Source organism: Emydura macquarii, unplaced genomic scaffold (genome assembly GCF_026122565.2).
Source record: "Emydura macquarii macquarii isolate MOO-44397 ecotype Brisbane River unplaced genomic scaffold, CSIRO-AGI_Emac_v2 contig_2768, whole genome shotgun sequence".
NCBI classification, from domain to species: domain Eukaryota; kingdom Metazoa; phylum Chordata; order Testudines; family Chelidae; genus Emydura; species Emydura macquarii.
Genome location: NW_027132905.1, coordinates 30,644,047 through 30,669,522, shown reverse-complemented (window position 1 = coordinate 30,669,522; position 25,476 = coordinate 30,644,047). Strand labels below are relative to the sequence as shown.

The window sequence follows — 25,476 nt, the reverse complement described above, 5'->3', positions numbered from 1 at the left end:
CCGCGCTCCAGCCCGCCGCTCGCCCTGAAGCCACCGCTCGCCGCTTCCCATCCCGTCCCCGGGCGCCCGGCTCGCCGAGGCCATGCTGGGCAAGGACTACATGCTGGCCATCATCCTCGTCAACTGCGACGGTGAGAGCCGCGGAGGCCCGAGCCCGGGCAGGGGAGGGGGCCGGGGCAGGGGGCAGGGGAAAAAGGGGCCGTTCCCGGGACACGAGGCAGGAGAGGGACCCCGGAGGGAGGGGGCCATGCCTGCCCTGGGCAGGGGAGGGGGCCGTGGAGAGATCCGTGCCCCCTGCGCTGTGACGGGGAGGGGCAGAGCGATACCCCGTCATCCTGGGCCAGGCGCTCGGCGCGGGTCCCTGGCTCGCTGCAGAGTTGTTACTCATCACCGGGCTGACACCTGCTGGGGCGCGCACGGTCTGCAAGGAGCTCTGTGCACGGAGCAGAGGGCGTCCCATGGGCCTCCGGATGCTTCTTGCTGCCATGCCTGCCCCTCCCATGCAGGGGCGCCTCTGCCTCCCTCCCGGGATCCTTCCCGCAGGCTGGCTGGGCCAGTCTCGGCCATGCCTGGGAGAGCTCTCCATGGTGCTGAACGCGGACAAAGGCTTGGCTTGACTTCTCCTTTGCCTCTACAAGAATCTCTTGCTCGTTTGCTGGGTGGGCTGTGCTGAGGAACGGGCTTGGGATGGGAAATCCTGGGCCCAGCCTCTGCCCCAGCTCCTCTATCCCTGCACCTCAGACTCCAGCCAGCCCCTTGCCCAGCCGCAGTTCTGCCAACACCAGGAATGGCAGCTAGCGCCCAAAGCAACAGCCACGATAATCCCTTCTCATTATACTTAGTTTTTCTGATACTGAACTTGCGTGGAGTAAAAGGCAAATCTGGGAGGGCTGGGTGGCAGGGGGAGGGGAAATTCCTGTTGTAACTGTTCACTTTGAAGGGCACCAGTTCCAAACCACCACCCAAGGGGGGGAGAGGAATAGGAATGGGATGGAGGTCCTTTATATCTGTCCATCACCAGATACCCAGTGACCCATCCCATCTGCTGGCTGACTGGCTGACATTAAATGATCTGGGTATCTCTGTTCAAGTGTCTACATCACACCTGGCACTGCCTGTTCCCCTTTTTGGGAGTCAAAGCAGAGAGGTCAAGGGCTGACTGGGTCCCAGACATTGGAGTTACCTCTTCTCCCTATGGGTGGCCCTGAGGATGGGGAGTGGGAGGCACTTGCTCTGCCACTGACCATGATGTCCTTATTCTGTAGACAAACAGAGACCATTGGCTCCTGGCAGGCCAACCTGGCACCTTTCTCCACCTGCAGATTCTGGGTGAAGTCAGGAATGCCCTGTAACTTTTATCCCCACTTTGTTTCTTTGGGAAGTGTCCAGTGTCTGAGTGAGGCCAGGCATGAGAGCTCATGCTCCTTGCGTAGAAATCTCTTTGATGACTATGGGCACAGCCACACCCCATCTTACATGCATCCTACCAGGGCTACTGCACTGCCCAGAGCAAATCCAGGCCCCCTGCATATGCTCTTTTAAAAAACAAGACCCACTTCTCTTGAGACACCTAGCCTGCAATTTCCTTCAGTCTTGCTGCTTTGGCCACACAGCTATGCTGTTATTGGTAAAAGATGTGCTGAATCAGGAAAGTGCCTCTCTAAAAGGTTGGTGTGGCTAAAGAATTCAAATCAACCCAAAGTTGCTACCCCTAACAGCCATCTGGTGGCCTGCGTGAACTGAGTTTGGTGGGTTTCAGTCCATTTCCCAGCAAGCACATGTCCAAATCACCAAAACCACTGCCAGGCCCAGCAGCACTTTTCTTTGCACTCTGAGAGTCACAGCTGAGGCACCTTGGGCTGAGAAGGGATGGGGGCAGAGCTTGGGTTGTTCCCAACTGCTCCAGAGCACCGCTCTAGGAGCCGGAACAGTGTTACAGTACCTCTGCTAGTTCCAGGCCAGCCAGCTCCTTTCTCTCACCGGCTGCAGACTGTCCTCTGAGTGGCAGGTGCCAGACTCTGGTGGGGGGCACTTGGAGAGGCATCAATGTGGAAATAGCTGGGGACACTGCAGCTAGGCCCAGGCAGAGGAGCACAGGGGACCGGAGCCACCAGGAGCCCAAGGGAGAGCCATTACCAGGCAAAGTTGGGTAGTGACACTCCCTAGGCATCAGAACCCCCTGCAGGAAGCTGGACACAGGTAGGGAGGGGGCGAGGGCAGATGGGCTCTGTAGGAAGTCATCCGCTGCTCCCCTGGACTTCCTCCAGCTCCCCCTTATCTTCCTCCCAGTTCCTCCTCTGCTCCCTTCCAGGGCCTCCTACTGCCCTGTTTGGCATGTATTTTTTAGGACCCCAGCACTGGGTGGAGGGGGGGCGATAAACTGGCGCTGCCATTGCCTGGACTGTACCTGATCTGTGGCTACAGAGAGGAGTCAGTCTCCAGGGAATGTCAGGATGTCAGGGCATCTCTTGCCAGCACGAAATTCACACCAAATGTATGACACTGTATAAGCAAATATGGTTTGTATTAAAGATAATTTGTTGCTAAAGAAACGACTCCCACATCATTTCCCAAAGCATCCTGCCCAGCTGCTTCCTTTGCCCCATGAGCGATCGGGAAGATTTCAGTTGCTTCTTCCCATGATACAGCCATTTAACAACCAAAGGAAAGTTGTCTCCACCTCCCCCAGACTCACACACAGCCTGTCCTCTGAGAAATGAGCGGTGGAGAGGAGACACTGGAGTTGTGGGGAGGAGGTGCAGAGCTGTAGCCTACTCTGACCAAATTAAGCCCCATGCTGAAAGCTTGCCATCCCTTGATTAAATTCCCAGAGTTGGCATGGGTTTGAGAGCAGTTTAGTGTGTTTTGGGAGCAATGTTGTTATCCTGCTGTGTAATTCTGGGCTGGGATTTCCATTGCAGAGTCACTGGCTGGAGGGGAGAATCGGTGAAAGAATGCATCTAGGACATTGAAAGACCAGGTTCCCCTAACACAGGAAAGTGGTCAGCGCCATGGGATGGCAAATTGGACTAGTGCAGTCAATGGAGAGCTTCCCCAGGGCCTGATCCTGTGAGATGCTGAGTACTCCCAGCTCTCCCTGAAGTCCCCATAATAAGTGAAAACATGCCACGTCCCCAGAATGAGACTTCACCCCCAGAAGGGGGAGGCCTGTGTGGGGGATGAAGATCCAAAATGCTGCTCAGCTGGCTAGGCTGCTGGGCTGCTAGGCTTCCTCTCCATTCTGTCTCCGGAGTCGGTGAGTCCGCGCTCATTCACGGAGCTGCCAGAGCCCGGTGCTGCGTGGGCGGCAGGAGGTTTAGGGCGGTTGGGAGGCACTGTCTGTGGTCAGGCACCTGGCCCAGACTCTCTGTGAATTGAATGAAAGACAGGAAAAGGCTTGTATTCAAAATATGCCTCTTGCAGAGCCAGCATCAAGGTCCCTGTCATGAGTGCCTCTACTCATCGCTGAGGCAGCCTCCTCCTGGCTGCTCTGGGCACTAGCTCCTTCAGCCTGACGCCCCCTTCTTGTGTTTCCTTGGCCTGTCATCTGGCTCTCTTGCGCTGTGGCCCTTCTCTGGCTCCTCAGAGCTGTAGTGGGGCTTAGCCCTTCGGCCCAGTCACAGTAGTCCTCTGCTTCCAGAGTACTGTCAAAGTCTTCCGCACCATCCCAAGCAGTCCTTAACTCCACTGTCCTCAGTGACTAGAGCAAATGGTCCCAGACAGTCTTTAAGTTCACTGCCCAGATTGTGCCACTCACTCAGGGGAATGCAGGCCGGCTCCCTACAACTGGGTCCCAGCCAGGGGCCCTAGCTCCACCAGCGAAGGTCTGTACTAGCACAAACCTTCCTGCTACTCCCCTGGAGTGCTTCCAACCTTGCCTATCCCAGACTTGCGTTCTCTACCCTTCTAAACAAACCCTGATCTCCGGGATCACTAGACAAACCCTTCCTCTTGGGTCCAAATCCCTTTCTTCCCCTTGTCGCAGGGAAGGTGACTGCACCCTCCTTCCTGTAGCCCCCTTTCTGCTACCAGCTCCCTGGCTTTCTAGAAGCCCCGTCTGTTCCTGCACAGGTGAGCTTCCCTCCACTGGGGCTTTCCCTCCAACTTAAATGGCCCCCACTTTGCAGCCACTCTGGCCTATGTCAACCCCTTTCAGGTGAGTGTGGGAAGCACCCCCCCCAACACAGTCCCTTCTGGCCAGAGGCTGCTTGGCACCGTGATGGAGTGCATGGACCCCCAGACTATAAAATGTGGGCCAGTTGCTAGAGCAGTTAGGATCAGACGAGACATAACCATGGATGGAGAATGCAACCTCGGGACACCCTGCGCTGGCCCCAGTGGGGCACCTGTTCCAGTTCTGAGGACTAGGTTTCAGGTCAACAGGCCTTAATTTCAACTCTGACTAACAGTTTCCTCCCCCAGCTCCTTTTAGCACTTGCTCAGCCAGGCTCTGCAGATCTGGGGCCTGCTCCAATGCCCGTCAACATCAGTGGGGCCATTAGTGCTTTTAACTTTCCCTCCAGCCCCCTGACCATTTTGTGGCTTCTTTTGGTTCTCTCCAATTGGCCTCTGTTTTCCTGGTGCTCACAGAGATGCCCAGCGTGAATGCCCTATCCAGAGCCATAACTGAGTATTTCAGCACCTGGGATGAGCAAGCATATTTCTACCCTCTACTGTTTTTTTTCATCATTTTTCCACCCCTGCAGCTTTGCACCTTAGGCGGCTGTCCTGCTCGCCCTGTTCTTGTTATGGCCCTGGCATAGCCCCAGAAGCAGTGTTGCCAGCGCCGTGTAGAGAGAGGAATGGTTTCCTCTCTTCTTGGATAAGACACAAACACTCCCTGGTTCAGACCCCAGTGGCCTTGTGTGTTCCTTATGGGTTTCACCCCTTTCAGAGCAATGCCAGGACCTCAACACCTCCTGGGGATAGATACATGTAGTGTAGCCCTTAGGCCCCTGGAAAGTTGTGGGCCATGCTTGGGCATAGTCTGGGCACTGTCCAGGACTCCCAGCGAAGGGCGTTGGCAGTGACAAAGAGACTGTGGGGCTGGCAGCGGATGCAATGGTTCCGGTGGTAGGAAGGGACTGGCTGCTTTGCTGCAGACTCCGTGCTGTGGCATTAATCTCTCCAAGTAGAGTGTGTGGGCTTTTTCTACCAGCATCTGGCTGAGTGGTTCCAAATGATGGCAGGAGCTGATTAAGTAGAGTGTGGTTCACAGCTGCCTGGGCGGATTGTGCAGCAGGGGAGAGCAGAGGCACGGAGCATGCTGCAGCCTGGTGATGGATTATTCAACTTCTGTTCTTTCCATGCTAGGAGCATCAACAGGATAATAACGCAGAAGGGGCAGGCTGACCTTTGGGTATTTTTAGCTTTATTCACGGGGACAGATACCATTACAGACACTGAACCTTTGATTCCTGCAGGGAAGAGTCGGGCTGCAGGTTCGGATTCTTGTCCATTCTGAGATAGGGCAGGGACTGAACCATTCCTCCTGCTTCCAAAGAGGGGGTGGCACCCTGAGATCCTCAGTAATTTTCCTTTTACTTTCCTTCCTCCTCTTCCTCCCCCAAAAGCATCAGTGGGGTGTGATGCACCCTAGAAGCCCTCCCTGCTGTGTCTACGAGGGCTGTCTGTAGCCACTCCACCATGGCTGTGATCTCAGCCCATCTCAGAAGCTGAACAGGGCTGGGCTTGGTCAATAATTGGTGGGGGACTTAGAGAAAGGTGGGTGTTACGGGACATGGTGTTGGTGCTTCAGTAGGGGATGCTCTTCCTTCCATGTCAGAGCGGAATGGGTGGCACGAGGGGATGTCATGCTGCTGGGGATCCCTGTAGGCCAGTGGTTCTCAATCTGTAGGCCACTTGTGGCCCAATAAGCCACAGCAGCAGCCCACGTGACAACCTCAGGTCCATACAGGTAGTATATATATTGTGTGGATGCGCAGCCCCCATAACACTTAGAGAGATGCATATGTGGCCCCCTGTGGTAAATTAGTTGAGAACCACTGCTGTAGGGTAGGCAGTCTGCACTGTGTTTTGTGCTCTGCAATGTAAATGCTAGAGATGATGCCATCCCTGCCCCAGGCTGAGCAGAACCCTGGCAGCTCCTCTGGAGGAAGGTGGGAGGAGAGGGGTCCCACCTGAGTCCTGACTGGGCAGCACATTGCACTCCTGTCACACAGTGCCTTGTAATGCATCTCTGCATCTCTCCCTGTGTGCCTGTACTGTTGGGAGAACTCTCTGGCTGGGCCTTCCTGGGAGCTAGCATCACTCCTTGCACTGGAAATGGAGGCTTTGGAGCAGGCCTTTGGCTCAGTCGGTGTATGCATGAGACAATTATTGGCAGAGGAGACGTACCTCCTGTGTTGGGGAAAGCGCCAGCTCCATGGAATGAATTAGCTTTGGCTCCATCTAATTAGTGGTGCATTTGCGTCTGAGCATGTCTCTAGGGACAACCAGCTCCAGTCCTTCGACTGTGCAGCCCCTGGCTCGGGGCCCCCCGGGCAGGGTGTGTGGCACGGCACGGCATTAGCTCTCTGCTATTAGCATTGACTCTCAGGCTAGGGTTTGGGCCCATGTGGGATATTGAGCCAGTGGTTTTGGCAGCCTGGTTTCCTTTGTTTTGAGAGGATCATCAGGGCTGAGCTGACTCTCTGATACCTCCTGGGAGGGGGCGCTCAGAATGTCTGGGAAACCCCTCCAGCACTGTGCAATATTATCCTGTTACAGCATCTCCGCCGAAGAGACTGTTGCTTTTCTCATTGATATAAATAATCCAGATTGGCTAATGCAGCATTAGGGGTAGGGATTTCAACATGCAAAACCGTCCAGGGACCAGCTACTTTAATCCAAAAAGTGAAGTACTAGAGATGGCAACAAAACCCCACCTCTGTGTGTCAGAGCATCAGGTTGGATTTCTTGGCTTTTGAGTGTCTCCATCCACAGCTTTTCTGCTCCATTGATGCCACTGAATTCCTTTAGCAGTTTACTTGACATTAAAAAAATATGATCAGTTACCCACTGAAATAACCACACACACTCATTGCAGAGTGTTTGATGCCGTGCTCACTGCATGGAGAGAGTGTGGCCTACTGGATAGAGTAGGGGGTTGTAAGTCAGGACTCCTGGGTTCTGTTCAAGACCTGGCAGTTTATTTGCTCTATGATCTTGAGCATCTTGCTGTCTCCCCATTTGTAGAATGAGTCAGCTGCTCACCCCGTACCCAGGAGAGTTGTGAGCTGTAAAAAGAGCTTTGAGATCTTTGTGGGGGGGATGTTATCACAGTCCCTAGCTCTGCCATTGCACTGAACAAAATGACCCCGGCATTGCACAGAAGTTCTGATGGGCCAGGCTTCTGTGTCTGCAGGAACCTGCCTGCCTGTGAATCAATGCATGGATTCAGTGATGGAGCTATGGAGTCCTCATTCATTCAGATATTACAAGGTGTACTTTGTACAAAGATGATTACAGTAGTGCGTAGGCTGTAAAGACAGGGGTGTATTCTGGCACAGCTCCCCTGGGCTGGGGCTGGCTCATTGGCTTTGAAACCATGAAGCATGCTTGGATGCCTCTGGAGTGGTGGGCTAGATTGCGCCCTAGGCCAGAAAGGAGGATGAGTTGTTTGAGCTCCAATTGCATTTGGAGAAGTACCTGAAAATGGAGATGCAGAATGGTCTGGCCCTTTGCTGCGGGCCCAGTGCTATAGCTGGCCCAAGGGGATGGCTTAGGGCAGGTCTACATTACAAACTCGCATCGGTGCAGCTGTGCCACTGTAGCACTTCTGGTGAAACACTCTAAGCCAATGGGAGAGTCAGCTTCGTAACTCCACCTCCATGAGAGGCGGTGGCTATGCCAATGGAGAAGCTCTCCTGCTGCCATAGCATTGTCTACGTGTGGGGTTTAGGTTGGCATGATGTCACTCAGGGGTGTGGATTTTTCACACCCCTGACCGACATAGTGATACCAAAGTGTGTAGTATAGACCTCAGCGGTGTAACACCAGCTTAAAACTCTGACGGTGTGTCTACACAGCAAAAAAACCCCCACACCAGCCTGTCTTAGAGCCCAGATGAATTGACTGGGACTCATGGACCTCGCACTGCAGGGCTCAAAATGGCAGTGTAAACATTTGGGGTCGGGCTGGAGGCCAAACTCTGAGATCCTCCCCCTTGCCAGGTTTCAGAGCCTGGCCCAAATATCCACACTGCTATTTTAGCCCCATGAGTCCGAATTGTTGACCTGGGTTCTGAAACTCGCTGCCATGGATCCTTTTTGCTGCGTAGATGTATCCCCAGGCTCCCTGCCAATCCCAGATGGGTCAATCCAGCCCTTTCTCCTTCTGAGGATAACAAGTCAAGCACTATGTACTTCCTTTGGACCAGAGCTCAGAAACCAGGGTGCTATGTGCTGCAGATCTCTAGGTACTTCTCAAAAGAGTGAGCATTTGCTGTTGTGTACTGTTAGGTGCCACCATCCACCCCAGAGATGGCTGCATTTCAGCAGGGCTGTGGGAATAGTGTATGCAAAGCGCTTTGGGATGTAAGTTGCTGCAGGAATGTAGTTGAGGACAAGCAGCTGTTGCAGCTTCCAGCACTTGTGTTTCACTCTATGTCGGAAGGAGCTCCCAAGCCCAGTTAGCATTTGAGAATGGGATCCTGCAAGTCCTCCATGTTCAGAGCTTCTGGGGACTTCAGAGGGAGTTTAATGCATGGGACATTTCAGCACCAGGCCTGCCATCCCAGGTTTCTGGGTCATTGACTCAGGCCCTTTGTGAAGTGAATTTTCCCATCTAAGTATGCATCATTGGACTTCATTCGAAGGGGCTCAGGAGTGACCTTCCTGCCTTGTGCTCTCCCTACTGTCTGGGAGTGCTCTCACCAACAGAAGTTGGTCCAGTAAAAGATATTACCTCCTCCGCCTGGGACCGACATGGCTATGCCAACACTTCATAAGACGCACACATAGCAGTTAATGTGACACCACATATAGATAAAGCAAACAAGGTGCTGCACCACTAACCCAACTCATGCCCTTGTCCCGTTTCTCCTCTTTGTTTTGTCAGCTTATGCCCTCCATACACTATCAGCTTTGAGAGCAGGGACCAAGTCTTTTTATTTGTCTACCTGGTTCCTTAATAATACTGCGCAGTTTGTATCCCAGAGGGGGGCTCTTCCCTCTGGTACATCTGAATGGTTCTAGGGGTGTTGTTCTGGTGGAGGTACTACACTTCCAGTGTGGTGTCCTGGCTCAGCGTGGAGGAGCTGGACTTGATGATCTTTCCAGGTCCTTTCCAGCCCTACATTTCTGTGATTGAGGACAGGTCCTGATCACTTGAGTCACCGGGGATCCTGTAACAAGAATGATTTACCTGATCTGGCTTCAGTCTAACTGCTGCTGCCTCAGTTCCCAGGGCTGGTCACTTGGCCTCATTCTGCATAGGGTGACCAGATAGCAAGTGTGAAAAATCGGGATGGGGTGGGGGGTAATAGGAATTTATATAAGACAAAGTCCCGAATATCAGGACTATCCCTATAAAATCAGGAAATTTGGTCACTCTAGTTCTGTTCCACGTGCAAGATGCTGGCCTGTCTTCCCAGTCGATGAAGGACTTATGGCCTTTTCCAGAGTCTTTTTCCAGGCACAGGTTTAGTCTCCACATGTAAAACTTGGGCAGACATCAAACCCAACAGCAGTTCCTCCACCCACCCTGGGGCTTTTCCCCTCTGCCTCTCTCAGTCCCTCTTGCTCCAGGGACTGCTGCAGGAGTCCCTCTCCCTCCTGCAGCGCCTCCAGCTGAGTTCTTTCCATTTCTTATAGAACACACCTGACCCCTTCCTGCTGGGGCTGATAAAGTGAACAGGGCTGGCTGGCCCCAGATCCCCTGGCCCTTAAAGAGCTGGAGTGTTTGCCTCGGTGTCCTGCCAAATTCCAATGTAAATAAATGCATTCTGGAAAGCCTAGATTCCCAGCTGAATGCACTGTAGTGTCTTTCCTTTCCTGTCCTAAACTATTATGTAGGTGTGACCCATCCATGCCTCAGGCAGCCACCTGAGAATGCCAAGGTCAGGGCAGGCTGCAAAAGGAGAGCAGATTCTTCCAGCACTGGTGGGTGACACTGAAGTCAGACTTCCCAACCAGCCAATCAGTGCTTCTGATTCCCCACACTGGTTATTAAGAAGCTAAAACAAAATTTACACAGCCCCCTTTACTGCATTTCAGTCTCTGGCTCCCAATCAGCCACTAAGTCCAGCAAAGGGATAAGTTATTTAAAACTCTATGCTCTTTACCAAAAAGGTTCTCCTGACTCCAAAGGGTCAGCCACAGTACCAGATCATTATAAGTTTGGATCTTACCCAAATACCACACTGCCAGTCAATCCTTTAGTAACTAAAACTAAAGGTTTATTATAAAAGGAAAGAAACAAACTATAAGAGAAATGTTAAATGATTAAAGCAATCAGATACATACAAATTATTTGAAAGTCCATATATATCAGATTTCCAGTAGAATTGTGGAGTTTGCAGGCTTGTTTAGCCCCTCTGGTGTACATCCAGTACCTGGATGGGTCTCAGTCCTTTGTTTCACAGCTTCAGCTGTAGATGAGTTGAGCCAGAGGTAGGTGACGGTGGCTGAAGGCTAAGACTGCCTTTTATGTCCCTTGGCTTTTTCCATGCTGCTTGTGGAAATGTACTGAAATAAGATGGAGTAGTCCAGGGTCAAATAAATAAGTACTGGACTGGTGACTCATCAGGTGTAGCCCCTGGGTTCTCTCCCTGAGCCCATTGTACCTGTGAGTTTCTTTAATGGGTCATTAAGCAGCTTATTGCTGCAGCCATCCTGTCTGGGATGTCACCCAGAAACACAGCACAAGTTGAAATACAGATACATCAAATTTATCCATAACTTCCAATACAAATATGACATATGAACATAAACAATATCATCATACTTAGCAAATTATAACCTTTCTAACAGTACCTGACATGGCATATCTCATATTAATATTGTAATTTTGAAATATTAATGTTAAATAATATAATAAATGGTCCCCCTAATTCAGTCAGCATTACAGTAGGGTTGCTGGTAAACAAGTGCTGTGTCCCACCCCAGAGATGGCTGCATTTCAGCAATGGGTGAAGGAACAGTATCTGGGATCCTTTGGGATGAAAGTTGCTCTACAAACCCAGAGCCCAGCTGCCTGATGCTTTCTGTGTTCCTAGATAACCTGTGGAGTGACCAGAATCTGGAGATAGAGCCCGACCTTCCCCCGGGATGGAGGAAAATTCATGACTCCTCGGGAACCTACTATTGGCACGTCCCCACGGGCACCACGCAGTGGCAACGGCCATCGTGCACTTCTGATCTGGGAGGGGGCCTGGCGGCTAGTGGAGAAGCTGCATTACAGGAAACGGTACAGAATGCCAGGAGAACATCAGCTTCAATCTTAGCTCTGCCAGTTCCAGGCAGGAGGAAGGAGATTTGATCAGTGACCCCTGGTCTCCCTGGCAGGCGAGATCACCAGGGCTAATCAGGGCTGTGTCAATAGGGAGTCTGACATCCCCCAGGAATGCTCGGAGTCCATCTACAAACAAGCTCCATGTTCTTTCTGATGGCATTCTCACATGTCTCTTCTCCTGTCTCTGCTCAGGATCTGCAGGCAGCCGCAGTAAAACTCGTGTCTGAGGAGAGAGCCGTCCCTAGTCCGGTGGCTTCATTGCCCAGGAGGTAGGGCTGGTCACACAGATTACTTCGGCAAGGTTCCAAAGCATGCCTGATTCGGATATGCTCTCCTTCCTGGGTTACTCCTTGCAGCTAAGGTTTGATCCAGCCCAGCTTTCATCCTAAGTGATGGTCCCCCTCCTTCCCTTGGGAGGCGAGTCCACAACCCAGGGCACCTCACAGTCATGAAGCTATTTCCTGGCAATCAAACTATATTTTCCTTTTAATTTCATCCCATTCCTCTTAGTTCCACACTCAATCATTCTCTAAGGAGCCCTCCTTCCCCCCGAGCTGCCAGGTGTCAGGTATCTGTCCCCATGTTGTCACTGTTGAGCACCTGGCATGCAGGGAACCCCCACACCTCAGCAACTCCCTCCAGCCTCCTCAGCACCCATCATTTTCCTCTCTAGACTTCCCACCATTTGTCCCTCGCCTTCTGGCCATATGGCACCCAGGGATGAACTAAACAATCCTGGCGTGATTGTGCCCCAGCCCTGAAGAAGGGGACTTGCCCTTTCCACTCTGCCTTTGCATGGGTAACCTCCAAATCCGTTGGCTTAATTTGCAGACATATAAAGTCCTGGTAAATCTGCACCTGGAGAAACTCTCTTATTGCCAACATCTGGTTAGGCAGCTAACCAAAGGGAATCAACCCTCATGCTTCAAGGCCCTGACTAGGGGGTCAGGAGGGAATCCTCCCAGCCCCTATCACCTGAGCACCATCGCACATTGGGCCAGGTGCATCATGGGGTGTCTCTTGTTTATCATTTCCTCAGAAGAGTCAAATACCAGCCACTGCAGCCAGCAGGATGCTGTGCTAGGGGGGCTGGTGGCCTGATCTGTTATGGCAAATGCGGTGTCCCTGCCTGGCACTTCAGAGAAGGCTGGGATTATTTTGCTCCATGCTTGTATCATGTGCCATCACGATTGTAAATGGGGGCATGTCACACTGTTTGGATCAGGAGCAGCCAGCATCTTCCCAAGTCAGTGTTTCAGGAGAAAGAAATTCACCCTGATCCCAGGGTGGGGCTGGGCACAGAGCCTGGGAAGTTGAGGGAGGAGGGGACTCACCCTGATCCCAGGGCAGCAAGGCCAAGACCTTGTCTTGTCTCTGCACTGGATCACAAAGTGGTGCCCGTGTCACTGCAGATGCAGGTGGATTCCTGAGCCCCACGATCAGGGTGCTGCAGGCCCATGCTCACTGCACAGACTCCCCGTCGGAGAGGGCCGTGACCATGGGGCTCGACACCCTGGTAGTTGGTGCTGCCCAGGGGAACAAAGGGCTGGTTCTCTTCGCTGTGGGATCACACTGACTGATGGGGAAATTGGAAGGAGGGGCCCTGTGACTAGATGGCCCCAGCCCCAACACATGGCTGTTTGATGACCTGGGGAAGCAGCTGGGGGGCTTTGGCCCAGTTCCTAGTGGGGCAGGGCCCCTATCAAGAAACCTAACCACAGTGGCCACCTACCGAGTCCAGGCCAGGGTGAGTGAGCCATACCGCCCGGTCCTGAGCAGGGTCAGACACCATGCCCTGCAGCTGCCTGGGCCCTCACTGCTCTGGGGAGAAGCAGAGGTTCTCAGCCTGCAGGATTCCTACCATGCCCCACTCATTGCCATGGTTAATGCCTTGCCTTCCTTTGCAGGACCTCGGTGCCCTGGCACGGGGAGGCGTTCCATCACGGTGGCACAGAGCCGGGTTCCAAGGTACCGTCACCCCTGTGCCTGCCCCAGGGAGCCTGCTCATTTGCATTTCCCAACCCAGCATGCTCGTCTGGCTCCCTTGCTGGCTATGAGGGTGCCTTGGAACAGAGCGTAAGTGGGGCACTGAATTCTCACCTATGTGCTCTGCTGGCTTCCCCAAGCAGAACCCCCACAGGCCCAGGCTGGTGCTGGTAGCCTGACTAGTTGGGGCACTGGGCACAGCTGCTTGGTGCTCAGAGCCCTGAGGGGCTGGCATGGTACAGCCTGGCGGAAATTATTCACAATGTGTCAATTAGCCCTCTCCCCAGACTGGGTCACTATTCTGGCCATGGCTCTGGCAGGCTCAGTGAGGTTGAGATGTGTGTGGGCTGCCTGGCTGGCTGGGCTGGGCTGGGCTGGGCTGTTGCTGAGTGTGACCCCCATGCATCTCCCCTCTCAGTGCTTCGTCGTGCGCTCTCTGGGCTGGGTGGAGATCCCGGAAGAGGACCTGGCCCCGGGCAAGAGCAGCATTGCGGTGAATAACTGCATCCAGCAGCTCTCACAAAGCAAGTGTGAGGGTCGGGACCCTGCGGGAAGCTGGGGCGAGGTGAGTCCTTTCCACCCACCATAGGACCGAGATCGCCTGGTGCCACGGGGGGATGGTGCCTGGGAGGAGTGTGGATCTGCTCACAAGAGTCGGGGTGCTGGCCCCAGAGTCCTGGCTTCCACCAGGCCTGGCTGGTGACTCTCCATGGGGATCTTCTGCCATCTCAGTAGCAGCTGCAGCTCTGCCCAATTCAGGGTCACAGGGCAGAGGGTGAGAGTCACTTCCCCTGTGTCCCCCTCAGACTGCCCCTCCATCCTGCTCCTCCTGAGACACAGACATGCACCCTGGGGCACTGCCCCCTCCCCAAACACTGCATGCTGGAGGAACCATCAAAGCTCCTGGTGGGGGAGGGGGCATCCTATCACCTCCTGCCTCTCTCTGGCAGGGGCAGGAGGGGAAGCAGAGCAGCCTGGAGAGGGGAAGGGAAGGCCTGAGTGCCCCTGCTCTCTCCTTGCAGGGTCAGAACATGGTGATGATTCTGAAGAAGGACACAATGAGCTTGCTGGACCCTCTGGATCACAGCCTGATCCACTGTCAGCCCATCATCAACATCCGGGTCTGGGGGGTGGGCTGCAACAATGGCAGGTGAGTGGCCAAGGGGGTCAGGAGGCTGCCAGAGCCTAGCTCTGGGGCATCCCTCACTACCCTGGCAGAGCCGGGACCGTCGCTGGCATGCGGGCAGGGCTGCCCCATGCCCTGTAATCCAGCCTCCAGGGGCATTTCAAACCACTCTGTGATCCCTTAGGGTCTGACGCCAGGACGTGGTGTCGCCCTGGCAATGGGGCATCGCTGTGCATGGCACAATGCAGGGCATTGCCGCCCAGGGCTGGCACGGCTCCCTTGCAATGTACCTGGAACACAGGACACCCCCGTGGGGCCAGCCATTGCTGGTGCTCTGTAGTGGGCCTTTTCTCCTCTCCCAGCTGGGTCCCCAGGGAGGGAGCTGGTGGGGAGGAGGAGTGCGTTGAGGTGCATATCCTGACTTGCTGCTGCCATGCAGGAATCAGCGCATTAATTGCTGTCTCCTTTCCTCTCCCCACACGCTGCCGCGCTGGCTGCAGGGACAGGTAATGCTCCTTGGCTTCCATGGGCAGGGTTGGAGGGCGCCCCAGCCCTCCTCCTCCTGCTCAGGCCCCTCTCCTCTCCTTGCAGGGATTTTGCTTTCGTGGCCAGTGATAAGGACACGTGTATGCTGAAGTGCCACGTCTTCCACTGCAACGTGCCTGCCAAAGCCATTGCTAAGGCCCTGCATGAGATGTGCTCCAAGGTACACTCCCCGGGACGCACTGTCCAGCAGGCATGGGCCTAGCCCAACCCGGCTCCCTCAGCCTGGCTCAGTTGTCAGCAGGGAGTCCTGAGCCCAGACACCCCTTCAGATCAGGCTTCTCCTAGGCTAGGAGCCAGATTCCCCTTCTGCCAGCAGGCGTCTCAGACTGGACATGCCCCAGGCCTCGGGCTGATGGGAGGCCTCCCAGAGCAGCACCCCTGCTTGGGAACAGTGTGCGGCAGGACTAAACAGGAGTCCCCTGATCCAATGGGGACCATCTAGCCTGGACCCTTTGACTGCCTGGGGCTGGAGCATGGAGACCATGGCAAGGGCATTGATGGGAGTCATTAAAGTCTGAATGCCAATCCCCACTCGGCCACAGACTTGCTGTGTAGCCTCAGACAGGTGATTGCACCACTGTGCGCCTCAGTTTCCTCACCTGTAAAATGGGGCTGATGATACAGCTCTCCCTCTCTGAATTGTTCAAGTGCTAATGAGAGTAATAGCTAGCTCCTATATAGCATGTCTCAGCAGCAGACCTCAAAGGGAGGATGGGGAAACTGAGGCACAGAGACTTGCCTAAGGTCAGCAGCAGAGCTAGGAAGAGACCCCAGGTCTCCTGAGTCCCAGGCCAGTGAGCTAGCCACCAGGCTATAGACATGGACACACCTGTTCCCTGGTGCTATCCTATTGCCCAGCAGGGGCATTCCTGCCTGGCAGCCCAGGGCCTGAGCCCCACCAGCCGGGATCTGAAAACAGAGGCTGGTGGAGAAGCCCTTGTGTGATGGTGTTTCTCTGTGCTGTGCAGATTATGGCTGAGCAGGCAGTGGTCAGCAACAGTCTCACTCGATCCGTCACACTGCAGCCCATCTCGCCAGACAACTTACCACTGCAAGGTACTCCAGGGCTTTCCCTTCACCCCTCTGCTTCCTGCACATGTCCCCGAGCCGCATGCCTCCTGGAAGCCTGTCGTCATAAGTAGGGTGCTGGGCGGGGGTGAGGGGGGGGGGGCGCCCTAGCAAAACATAACCTCACTTTAAAAGAAAGGCCTAAGGGGTGCCATAGATGCAAAGCAGGGTGACCTCAGCTGCGCGCGGAGCCTGTGGGGCTGGGCTCAAGGCAGGGGTGCTCCTGGAGCGTCCTCAGGGAGAAGGAAAACCCCCCCCCACATGCACCGAACCAATCCCAGGGCAGTGGAGGGCTGTCCCCAGCAGAACAGAACGGCAACTCCTGCTCACGTTGGACTGTGAGCCGCGAAGCAAAGTGCCTGGTGCTAGGCAGGGGATCCATGTTACCAGTGCCCGAGACGCAAACAGGCAGGGGCAGCCCTGGGGTTGGAGTTTGTCTCCTCCCCGCCGCCGCCAGTAAAGAGCTAGGCTTTGGTCAAGGTGGTGAGGAGGTGGAGGAGAACTGGCTCTGGCTGTCTCTTGTCTTGGGCAGTTGCTGTTCTGGACACTGTGAGGCCGTCTAGCCAGGAGTACGAAGCCCTGTATATCGGCAGCTCGCTGGTGTCCAAAGCCATGGGTGAGTGGTGCTGAGGGGGTACACCCACATAGCAGGGGAGGGTGTGATGGGAGCAGGCTGGCCTGGGGCAGCGCTGGGACATGGCTGTGCTGTGAGCCAGCCTGGGGGGGAATGGGACTGAGGCCTGGCTGTGCTGTAGGTTGCCCTGGGGGCGGGGCAGCACTGAGGCCTGACTGTTTTGTGGGCCGGCTTGGGGGGGCAATGAGGCCTGGCTGTGCTATGAGCCGGCTGGCCTGGGGCTGGCACTGGGGCCTGACTGTGTTGTGGGGCACTGAGGAATCAGTGTTGTGCAGCACTGAAGGCTGGCCTGGGACGCGCTGTCGCTGCCTCTTTGCCCAGGCGAGTCGCTTCCTGGCCCTGGTCCCCATGGTACCTCCACACTCAGCGTCTCCAGTGGCTTCGGCACCAGTGATGCTGCACTATAACCGTGGAGCTTGCAATTTCTGTAGGATTCGCTGGCATCTCCTGCCAGTATCTATCAGGGGCTGCTCATGCCCCAACCCAGCTGACGGGGCTGCCTGTGTCCTTTGCCCCTCCGACTGGATGAAGCTGCCTGTGGCCTCCTATTGTGCCCCACCCCTGGACGTGTGACTCTGTGGCACAGGGCGTTCCTGCCCTTGCATTTCCCTCAGGGCAGCCTGGGGCCCACTGGGTCCTGAAGGCTGATGGCTTCAGCGGAGCCTGATGGGTGAGTGATAACTGGGCCCATTGTGCCAGGAGTGGAGCGTGTGGTCCATCCCCTCTGCTCGTCTCCCCAGGGATGGATGTGCTGAATGAGGCCATTGAGACCCTGATGAGCAGCCAAGGCCGTGAACAGTGGAGCCCCTCCATTGTCAGTGTGTCAGACTCGGTGATGAGGGTGCATCAGGCAGAGGTAACACTCCACATGCTTGGCATTCCCGGGGCTCTGCTACAGGGCACAATCCCCTCCACCACTGCCCCTGAGGGGTGCCCACCAAGTGGCTGCCTCTGGGATACAGAGGGCTCACTCGCTGAAGCCCCATTGCAGCCAGTGGAACGGGTTCTGGGGTGGGTTTGGGGGTTTCTCACCAAGGCCCCGACTGCCCTGGCGCCCACCCAGTTCAACTCCTACGGCAAATGCCTCCAGAGAATGGTTTCTACTGACCTGGAGGCAGCCCCTCGGCCTGTGGTTCCCAGCCACTCGCTCATTAATGCCGCTGGGCAGTGCCAACAGTGCTCAGGGCTCTGAGCTGGCTGGAAGGAATTCAGTGCCGCCAACTTGTGGGCTCTGAGGTTTCTCTGGCTCTCCACATAGCTGCCATCAATTGAAGAGACAGTGAGTGCAGGCCTCAGACAGAGAGAGGAGCCCAAGGCTCCCCGCACCCTCCCAGCAGCAGATCCAGTGGGGTGCTGGGAGGAGAGGAGCTATAAATAGGCCAGCCAGGCCAGACTCCTGCAGGAGTTTGCAAGGATGCATAGGGTGTAGACACCCAGGAGCGGGAGGGATGACCTAGGAGGCTCTGAAGGAAGATGAGATGAAATGAAGCCAAGGGAACAGGCTGATGGTTGGAGAAAGCTTATTATGCATCAGGACCTGGAGTCGCTTCCCCGTGTATAGGGGAAGCTCCATTGTGTGGGAGGTGTCTAGCTAGGCTGGGCAAAGCCCTGTGGAGCAGATAGAAGGGGCCAAAGCCTGGACCCAGGGGATGGCCTAACTGTGATGTGCTGGGTCTTTTCTGCGCTGGTTCTCTGGATCCCTCTTGGGAGTGCTGAGGTAACCCTCAGGGAGGGTCATTTACCCTCTGCCTGAGTCTAGGGCCTGATCTCAGGTATGTTCCTTTGAGGCCGGCGAGGAAGATGCCCACATCTGGGAGTGCCAAGTCCGCTATGTGACCTTCATCGGGGTTGGGAAGGATGCCCACACGTTCGCGCTCATCGTAGACATGGGGCAGCAGCGTTTCCAGTGCACAGCCTTCTGGTGCGAACCGGACGCTGGCACCATCTCAGAGGCTGTGCAGGCTGCATGCATGGTGAGTGTGGCCCACCCCATGCAGGGAAAGGTGCTGGACTGAGAGACTGACATCTTCCATCTATCCCAGGAGAAGGGCTGCTGGGCAGCTCCCTGCTCAGCCCTGCCCTGCAGGGGCAGTTTAGGATCCATGATCCAGTCAGTCCTGGCTGTCAGCTGAGAGCACCAACTAGTGCCAGTCCATGGACTGAGATCTATAGACTGGGACAGCTCTGAACCCGATTGCTGTGGGCCGGCATTGCAGGCATCTGCTATTCCCAGCCCTTTCGGCTGTTTGGTCTCTGAGCCAGCCCCATGAGCCTTTGCTGGGGGGTGGGCTCTAATGTGACAACCCCCCACAACAAGCTAAGGGGTGGGGGGTCACTAACAGCCTGTGGCTCTTATGAAGCACTTGGTACTTTCAAAGAGCTGCCTGGCATGCAGGCCCTGCCAGTGTGTATCTGCAGCAGGGTCCAGGGAGGGCGGGAAGCACGCTGCTGTCTCCCCCCACATGGGGCCACGTAGCCCTGTTGCTGAAACGTCCCTGTTTGGAGTTGGAGGTGGTGGGCTCACTTGAGGAGATAATCGACATGCTCAGCTGCGCCCTCCTCCCCCCCCCCCCAAGGCAGGGCGGCACCGATGCTTAAGGGCCAAACAACATGCTCAGCCCCCTCCTAGCCAGGTTTGGCCACCCAAGGGAACACTCACAATCCCTGTGGAAAAGGGTATTTAGAGGTCAGGGGTGGGGCATAGTTTGGAGAGGTTAGTGTGGGGCAGATGGGGGTGGAGCATAGTCTGCGGATTAATGGCAGATGGGGGTGGGGCATAGTCTGAGAGATTAGTGTGGGGCAGCCAGAGTAGGGCATAGTTTGGGGGGTTAGTGTGGGGCAGATAGGGTAGGACAGATTCTGGGGATGGTAATGTGCGGCAGATGAGATGGGGCATAGTTTGGGGGGTTAGTGTGGGGCAGATGGGGGTGGGGCATAGTCTGGGGAGGTTAGTGTGGGGGTAGTTGGGGCTGGGGCATAGTCTGGGAGGTAGTGTGGGGGGGCAGACGGGATGGGGCATAATCTGGGGTTAGTGTGGGGGACAGACGGGAGGGGTTTTCATTTTTCACATCTGACACAGAAGTTAAATCTGAAAAAAATTTAAATTAGCATTGGAAAAAGGACAGGGAAGCTCAACGAAAAGGATGAAGGGTATGGAACAGCTTCCATGTGAGAGATTGAAAAGACTGGGACTCTTCAGCTAGGAGAAAGGATGACTAAGGAGGGATATGACAGAGGTCTATAGAATCATGATTGATGTGGAAAAAGTGCCTAGGGACGTGTTATTGGCCCTTTCACATAGCACAAGAACCAGGGGTCACCCAATGAAATTAATAGGCCACAGGCTTAAAACAAAGAAAAGGAAGTAGTTCTTCACACAACACACAGTCAAGCTGTGGAACTCATTGCCAGAGGATGTTGTGCAGGTCAGAAGCTGGGTTCAAAAAACAATTCGATAAGGTCCTGCAGGATAGGTCCATCAATGACTAATAGCCATGGTGGTCAGGGGTGCAAAATCATTCTCTGGGTGTCCCTAAACCTCCAACTGCCAGAACCTTGGACTGGAAACAGGGGCTAGATCACTGAATAATTGCCCTGGTCTGTTGGTCCCTTCTGATGCATCTAGCACTGGCCACTGTTGGAAGACAGGATACTGGGCTAGCTGGCCCATTGATCTGACCCAATATGGCTGTTCTTATGAAAACTCCATCCCCTACTGATTCATCCCATATCCTGACACCTTCATCGAATCACCCTTGGAGCTCCCTGCCTTTCCTTGGGTTCCCACTGGCTCCGTGATTCCTGTATCCTCTCTACATCAGTGGCCTAGGGAATACAATGAAAGGGGCCGCGCCAGGGAAAACCCTTCTAAGCTGAGGAGTTCTGGGCATCTAGAGAGGAGATGCCATCATCCTCCCTCAAACCACTCTCCAGAAGCACCTACAGGAGATGAACTAGAGACAGGGCAGACCTGGGTGACTCAGAGCTGGGTGGGGGAGGAATCTGGGAGGAGTGGGGTCTAGTGGTCAGAGAAGGGGGGAACTCAAGATGCCCTTTTGCTGATATCCAGCTGGAGAGCCTGCTGAGAACTATGAAGCACACAGGAAATACAGAGCCAATTTGTATGCAAGGGAAGCAGGTGGGTCTAGTGGTCAGAGGATGGGACAGCGACAGGATTCCTGGGTTCATTAATGATCTGGAGGATGGGGTAGATTGCACTCTCAGCAAGTTTGCAGATGATACAAAGCTAGGGGGAGTGGTAGATACCCTGAAAGATAGGGATAGGATACAGAAGGACCTAGACAAATTGGAGGATTGGGCCAAAAGAAATCTGATGAGGTTCAACAAGGACAAGTGCAGAGTCCTTCACTTAGGACACAAGAATCCCATGCACAGCTACAGACTGGAGACCGACGGGCTAGGCAGCAGTTCTTCAGAAAAGGACCTGGGGGGTACAGTGGATAAGAAGCTGAATATGAGTCAGCAGTGTGCCCTGGTTGTCAAGAAGGCTAATAGCATATTGGGCTGCATTAGTAGGAGCATTGCCAGCAGATGGAGGGAAGTGATTATTTCCCTCTATTTGGCATTGGTGAGGCCGCATTTGGAGTATTGTGTCCAGTTTTGGGCCCCCCTACTACAAAAAGGATGTGGACAAATTGGAGAGAGTCCAGCGGAGGGCAACAAAAATGATTAGGGGGCTGGAGCACAAGACTTATGAGGAGAGGCTGAGGGAACTAGGCTTGTTTAATCTGCAAAAGAGAAGAATGAGGGGGGATTTGATGGTAGCCTTTAACTACCTGAAAGGGGGTTTCAGGGAGGATGGAGCTGATGATAGTAGATCACAGAACAAGGCGCAATGGTCTCAAGTTGCAGTGGGGGAGGTCTAGGTTGGATATTAGGAAAACGTTTTTCACTAGGAGGGTGGTGAAACACTGGAATGGGTTACCTAGGGAAGTGGTGGAATCTCCATCTTTAGAGGTTTTTAAGCTGCAGCTTGACAAAGCCCCGGCTGGGATGATTTAGTTGGGCTGGTCCTGTTTTGAGCAGGGGGCTGGACTAGATGATCTCCTGAGGGCCCTTCCAACTCTATCCTTCTATGAGTCCATTCCCAGCTCTAGGTGGGAACAGAGGCTAGCTATTAGATGAAGGGGCAGGCTAAGTCAGGACTCTTGGGTTCTAGTTTTAGTTCTGCCAGCTGACTTTGAACAACAACATAATTGCTCTGTGACTCAGTTTACCCACCGTGCAGGGATGACGATGACCCTTCTATGCTTGCTGGGTCCTGTTAAGGCACCGCGCTCTTTGTGGTCCAGTCTCTATGATTCTGTGACCCTCTGCTCCTGTTCCTTCGTAGGTTCAGTACCAGAAGTGTCTGGTGGCCTCCTCCTCGCAGCTGAGGCTGAAGGGCAGCTCACGCTCGGTGCTGAAGATGAAGAGGACGGCATCCGTGGACTCCCCGGGGTGCCCATTCCCTTCCATGGGCCACACCCTGAAGAAAAGCAGCACCAGTGCCAGTGCTCGCAAACGGGGGTTTTTCTCATTCTTGGAAGTGTTCCGGCAGAAGCATTCCATGCTGCACACCCCGTAGGGTGCAGCCATTGTGGTGGGGCCAAGGCAGCAGGCTACTTGGCCGGCTCATGTAAATAGTGTAACCAAATCTGTCTGCACTCACTGTAGCTAAGGCCCGACAGACCCAAAGAGTAAGTGCATTCCCCGCAGGGAGAGTCCCAGCTAGCCATGGAGGGTAGACCAGAACCCGATCGTCCTTTGCTTTGTAGCTAACCCTATGGGGAGGGAGATGGGTGTGGGGAGCTCTGGGGAGTAGCAATGACACAGCACGTGTATGTTTCCAAGCAGGGCATGTCAGTATCCAGCACAGCCAGCAGCACACGTGACACACAGGCCCAAAGGCACCAAGTTCTTCCCTCACTGCCTGATGGGCTCGGGGTAGGCAGATGCTCCAGCCAGGGCACAGCTTCTTGGGATTCACTTTGGAAGAAGAGCTCATCTTGTTAGCTGAAGGCTGTAGGCGCCACTGTCGCCACAGCAGGAGGAGTTGGTGTATGAACTAGGAACTGCAGAGCATTCAATTTCACCTCAACTCTGGCTCTTCCCAATGAAATCCTTAGAGCAGGCTTTGATCGTCTGACACCAGTATGGTGGGCAGGCATGGTCCATGGGGGCTCTGCGGTTCTGGCTGCAGATACAAGGAAAACTTAAAAGCCTTTTGCTGGCTACTGACTAACCACCCCCACTTCCCACGCCCTGAAAGAATGACCTGACCTGCTCCCATCCCACTTCATTCAGTAGCTGTTAACATGGCACTGGGTGTGGCAGGGTGTGTGTGTGTCTGTTTCACCCTCCTGCTGTGAATTGCTTAGTGATCACAAGCAAACCCATAAGAAAAAAGCCAGTGCACACAGCCCCAGTGCTCGAATGTAACAAACCAGTGTGTGTAGCACCAGTGCTCATGGAACACCAGCACATGCAGCCCAGCACTCAGGAGCAGCTCTTCAGTAACAAGTCTGTGCCCACGGCCCGTTACCAATACCCTTGTGCCCATGGCCTGGCACTGATACTCCATTGCCTCTGTGAAGAACAACTCTAGTTTTAAAGGTAGGAAAAGAAAATCAGTGTTGAGCATCTATTAGGTTGTTACGTGTTTAGAGATGGTGTGAATTTCTACCCCTCCAGGGGGAGCCCATGTGTGAATTCCCACCAAAGCTGTTGGGTACCTGGCTCAGCCATGTCCAGAGGGAACCAGCTGGGGCTATGGATTGTTAGGCATAGAACGGACCAGATGGCTGGCCAGCTGCTGGAAGCCCTGCTAGCCAGTTACACATTACCTGCTGGTTCCTTAAAGGGATTGTTCTCTTTCCCTGTTTGGACATCACCTTAATATGTCTTCACTCCCATATTTATTTATACTTTCCTGTCAGTTCCCATGGGGGGAGCCCCCCGGTACGATAGACTGAAGTCTACCTCAGTAACACTTTCTATCTGATCATTTGTGCAAATAAAACACTAACATGCAGTGAGCACAAGCCATCCTTGTTTTTGCTTTGGCCCCTTCCTGCCAAGGAGTGAATCTGGGTCAGATCAAGCTGTAAGGGGAGGGGGGAGGGTGCAGGCCCTTTTCTGCTACACAAACATAGGACCTGCCAGACTGGATCAGAGCCATGATCCATCTAGTCCAGTAGCTTGTCTGTGATGGGCTGGCACCTCAGAGGAAGGTGCAAGAAACCCCACAGTAGCAGATGGAACATAATCTGTCCCCCACAAGATGGATGGGGTTGAAATACAAATCTAGTGTGCCAGGGTCCCTGAATCAGTCCTGCCTTAGACACCCTCTGTCGCTGAACGGCCTGAGAGATCTCCACGTGCCTCAAACCTCAAGAGGACGTGGGAAAAATACCATGGGTGGAATCCTGGCTCCACGGACGTCAATGACAATGGGGCCAGAATTGCCCAGCTAAACCACTGACAAATTCCCTTTCTAATCATGGCGCCAAATGTGCCACACTGCTGCTGCCAACTATGCAAGGCCAGCACTTGGGAGGGAGACTGCAATGAAATACAGAGGGACTGTAAGGGGTAATCTTGGTAACTCAGCAGGGGGCGCTGTAATGCCCCAGCATGGTGATGGGGGTGTGGGGAGGTACTGGACTGCTGGAGGGGCCATCTTTCAAAATAGATGCAATACTGAGAGCCTGAGTCAATACTGAGGCCTTGTGTCAGCAAAGAGCCCATGGCACTTTTGGTAAGATCACTGTCATTTGTGCTAGGCCTGTACATACCCACAGTAGGAGACACGCTGCCCCTCTAGCTGGGCGCACAATTAGACTTGTCATCTGGTAGCAGTTTGTGGCTATGATCTCAGTCATGCCTAGTGGCCTGTCCATTCTCAGGTGACAGGTTATTAAGGTAGAAGCAGGTCCGGAAACAGCTGGTGGAGACTGGTATGATTGGCAGAGCTACAACTGCAAATAGGGAAGGGCTAAGTTGTGAACAAGGATGAAGGCATAGAGAAGGGAGAGCCAGCTGAGGGGCTCGTACAAGGGCATGATCCGGTCAGAACAAGGAGCTGGGGACAAGATCTTGGCAGCAGTGCCTCAGCTGGACAGAGGGGTTGACCTGGATGTCCGGAAGGCCTGAGAGGAGGGAGGTGTAGTTGTCAAGATGGGTGTGGGTTAGAATTTCCATGTAGTGGAATAGGACAATGTTAGCTTTCATAAGAGCTCTGGTGGGAAATATGGCAAGGTCGGGCAGCAACCTAGTTGTATGATGCAAGGGGGAGGAGTTGTGAGTGCAAGCAAGGGTGGTGGCAGTGTCAGGTGCTGGCGCTGCTGGCAGGGAAGATAAGTAGTTCAGCTTTGACCTTGTTAACTGGCTGATGGTGAGACAGCCAGGCTGAGACATGGGTCTGGCTAGCGGGAGGCAGGTCAGACGCAGCGAGGCAGATTTGTGAGTCATGGACACAGAGATGACCGCTGAAGTAAGTGGAGCAGATGCAGCTGCCCAAGGACAGGGTGCAGAGTCATATCCGGGCAATAGCTGACACACCCAGAGCAGCACGGCCGGGGAAGTCAAGCAGGGCTGGGATCACGGGTGCAGGGATTTGGCTGAAGGGCCCAGGCTCCGCAGCAGCGGGACAGGGATCCCC

The 25,476-nt window shown here is 54.3% G+C and overlaps 1 protein-coding gene across 1 annotated transcript; it reads left to right on the top strand.

Moving 5' to 3' along the window:
* APBB3 (amyloid beta precursor protein binding family B member 3) lies at window positions 1-23,865 on the top strand. Its single transcript, XM_067566879.1, has 13 exons — window positions 1-131; window positions 11,219-11,409; window positions 11,647-11,723; window positions 13,362-13,422; window positions 13,859-14,005; window positions 14,463-14,590; window positions 15,067-15,072; window positions 15,158-15,272; window positions 16,081-16,168; window positions 16,713-16,796; window positions 17,555-17,670; window positions 18,602-18,787; window positions 22,168-23,865. The coding sequence occupies exons 1-13, from the start codon at window positions 83-85 to the stop codon at window positions 22,399-22,401; spliced, it is 1,482 nt and encodes a 493-aa protein (XP_067422980.1). The 5' UTR covers window positions 1-82; the 3' UTR covers window positions 22,402-23,865.
* The last annotated feature ends 1,611 nt before the right edge of the window (window positions 23,866-25,476 follow it).

Coding starts and splice junctions, on each gene's coding strand:
- APBB3 (XM_067566879.1), top strand. CDS start 83: ATGCTGGGCAAGGACTACATGCTGGCCATCATCCTCGTCAACTGCGAC. Junction 14,006..14,462: donor CTGCGGGAAGCTGGGGCGAG/GTGAGTCCTTTC, acceptor CTCTCCTTGCAG/GGTCAGAACATGGTGATGAT. Junction 17,671..18,601: donor TGAGGGTGCATCAGGCAGAG/GTAACACTCCAC, acceptor TGTTCCTTTGAG/GCCGGCGAGGAAGATGCCCA.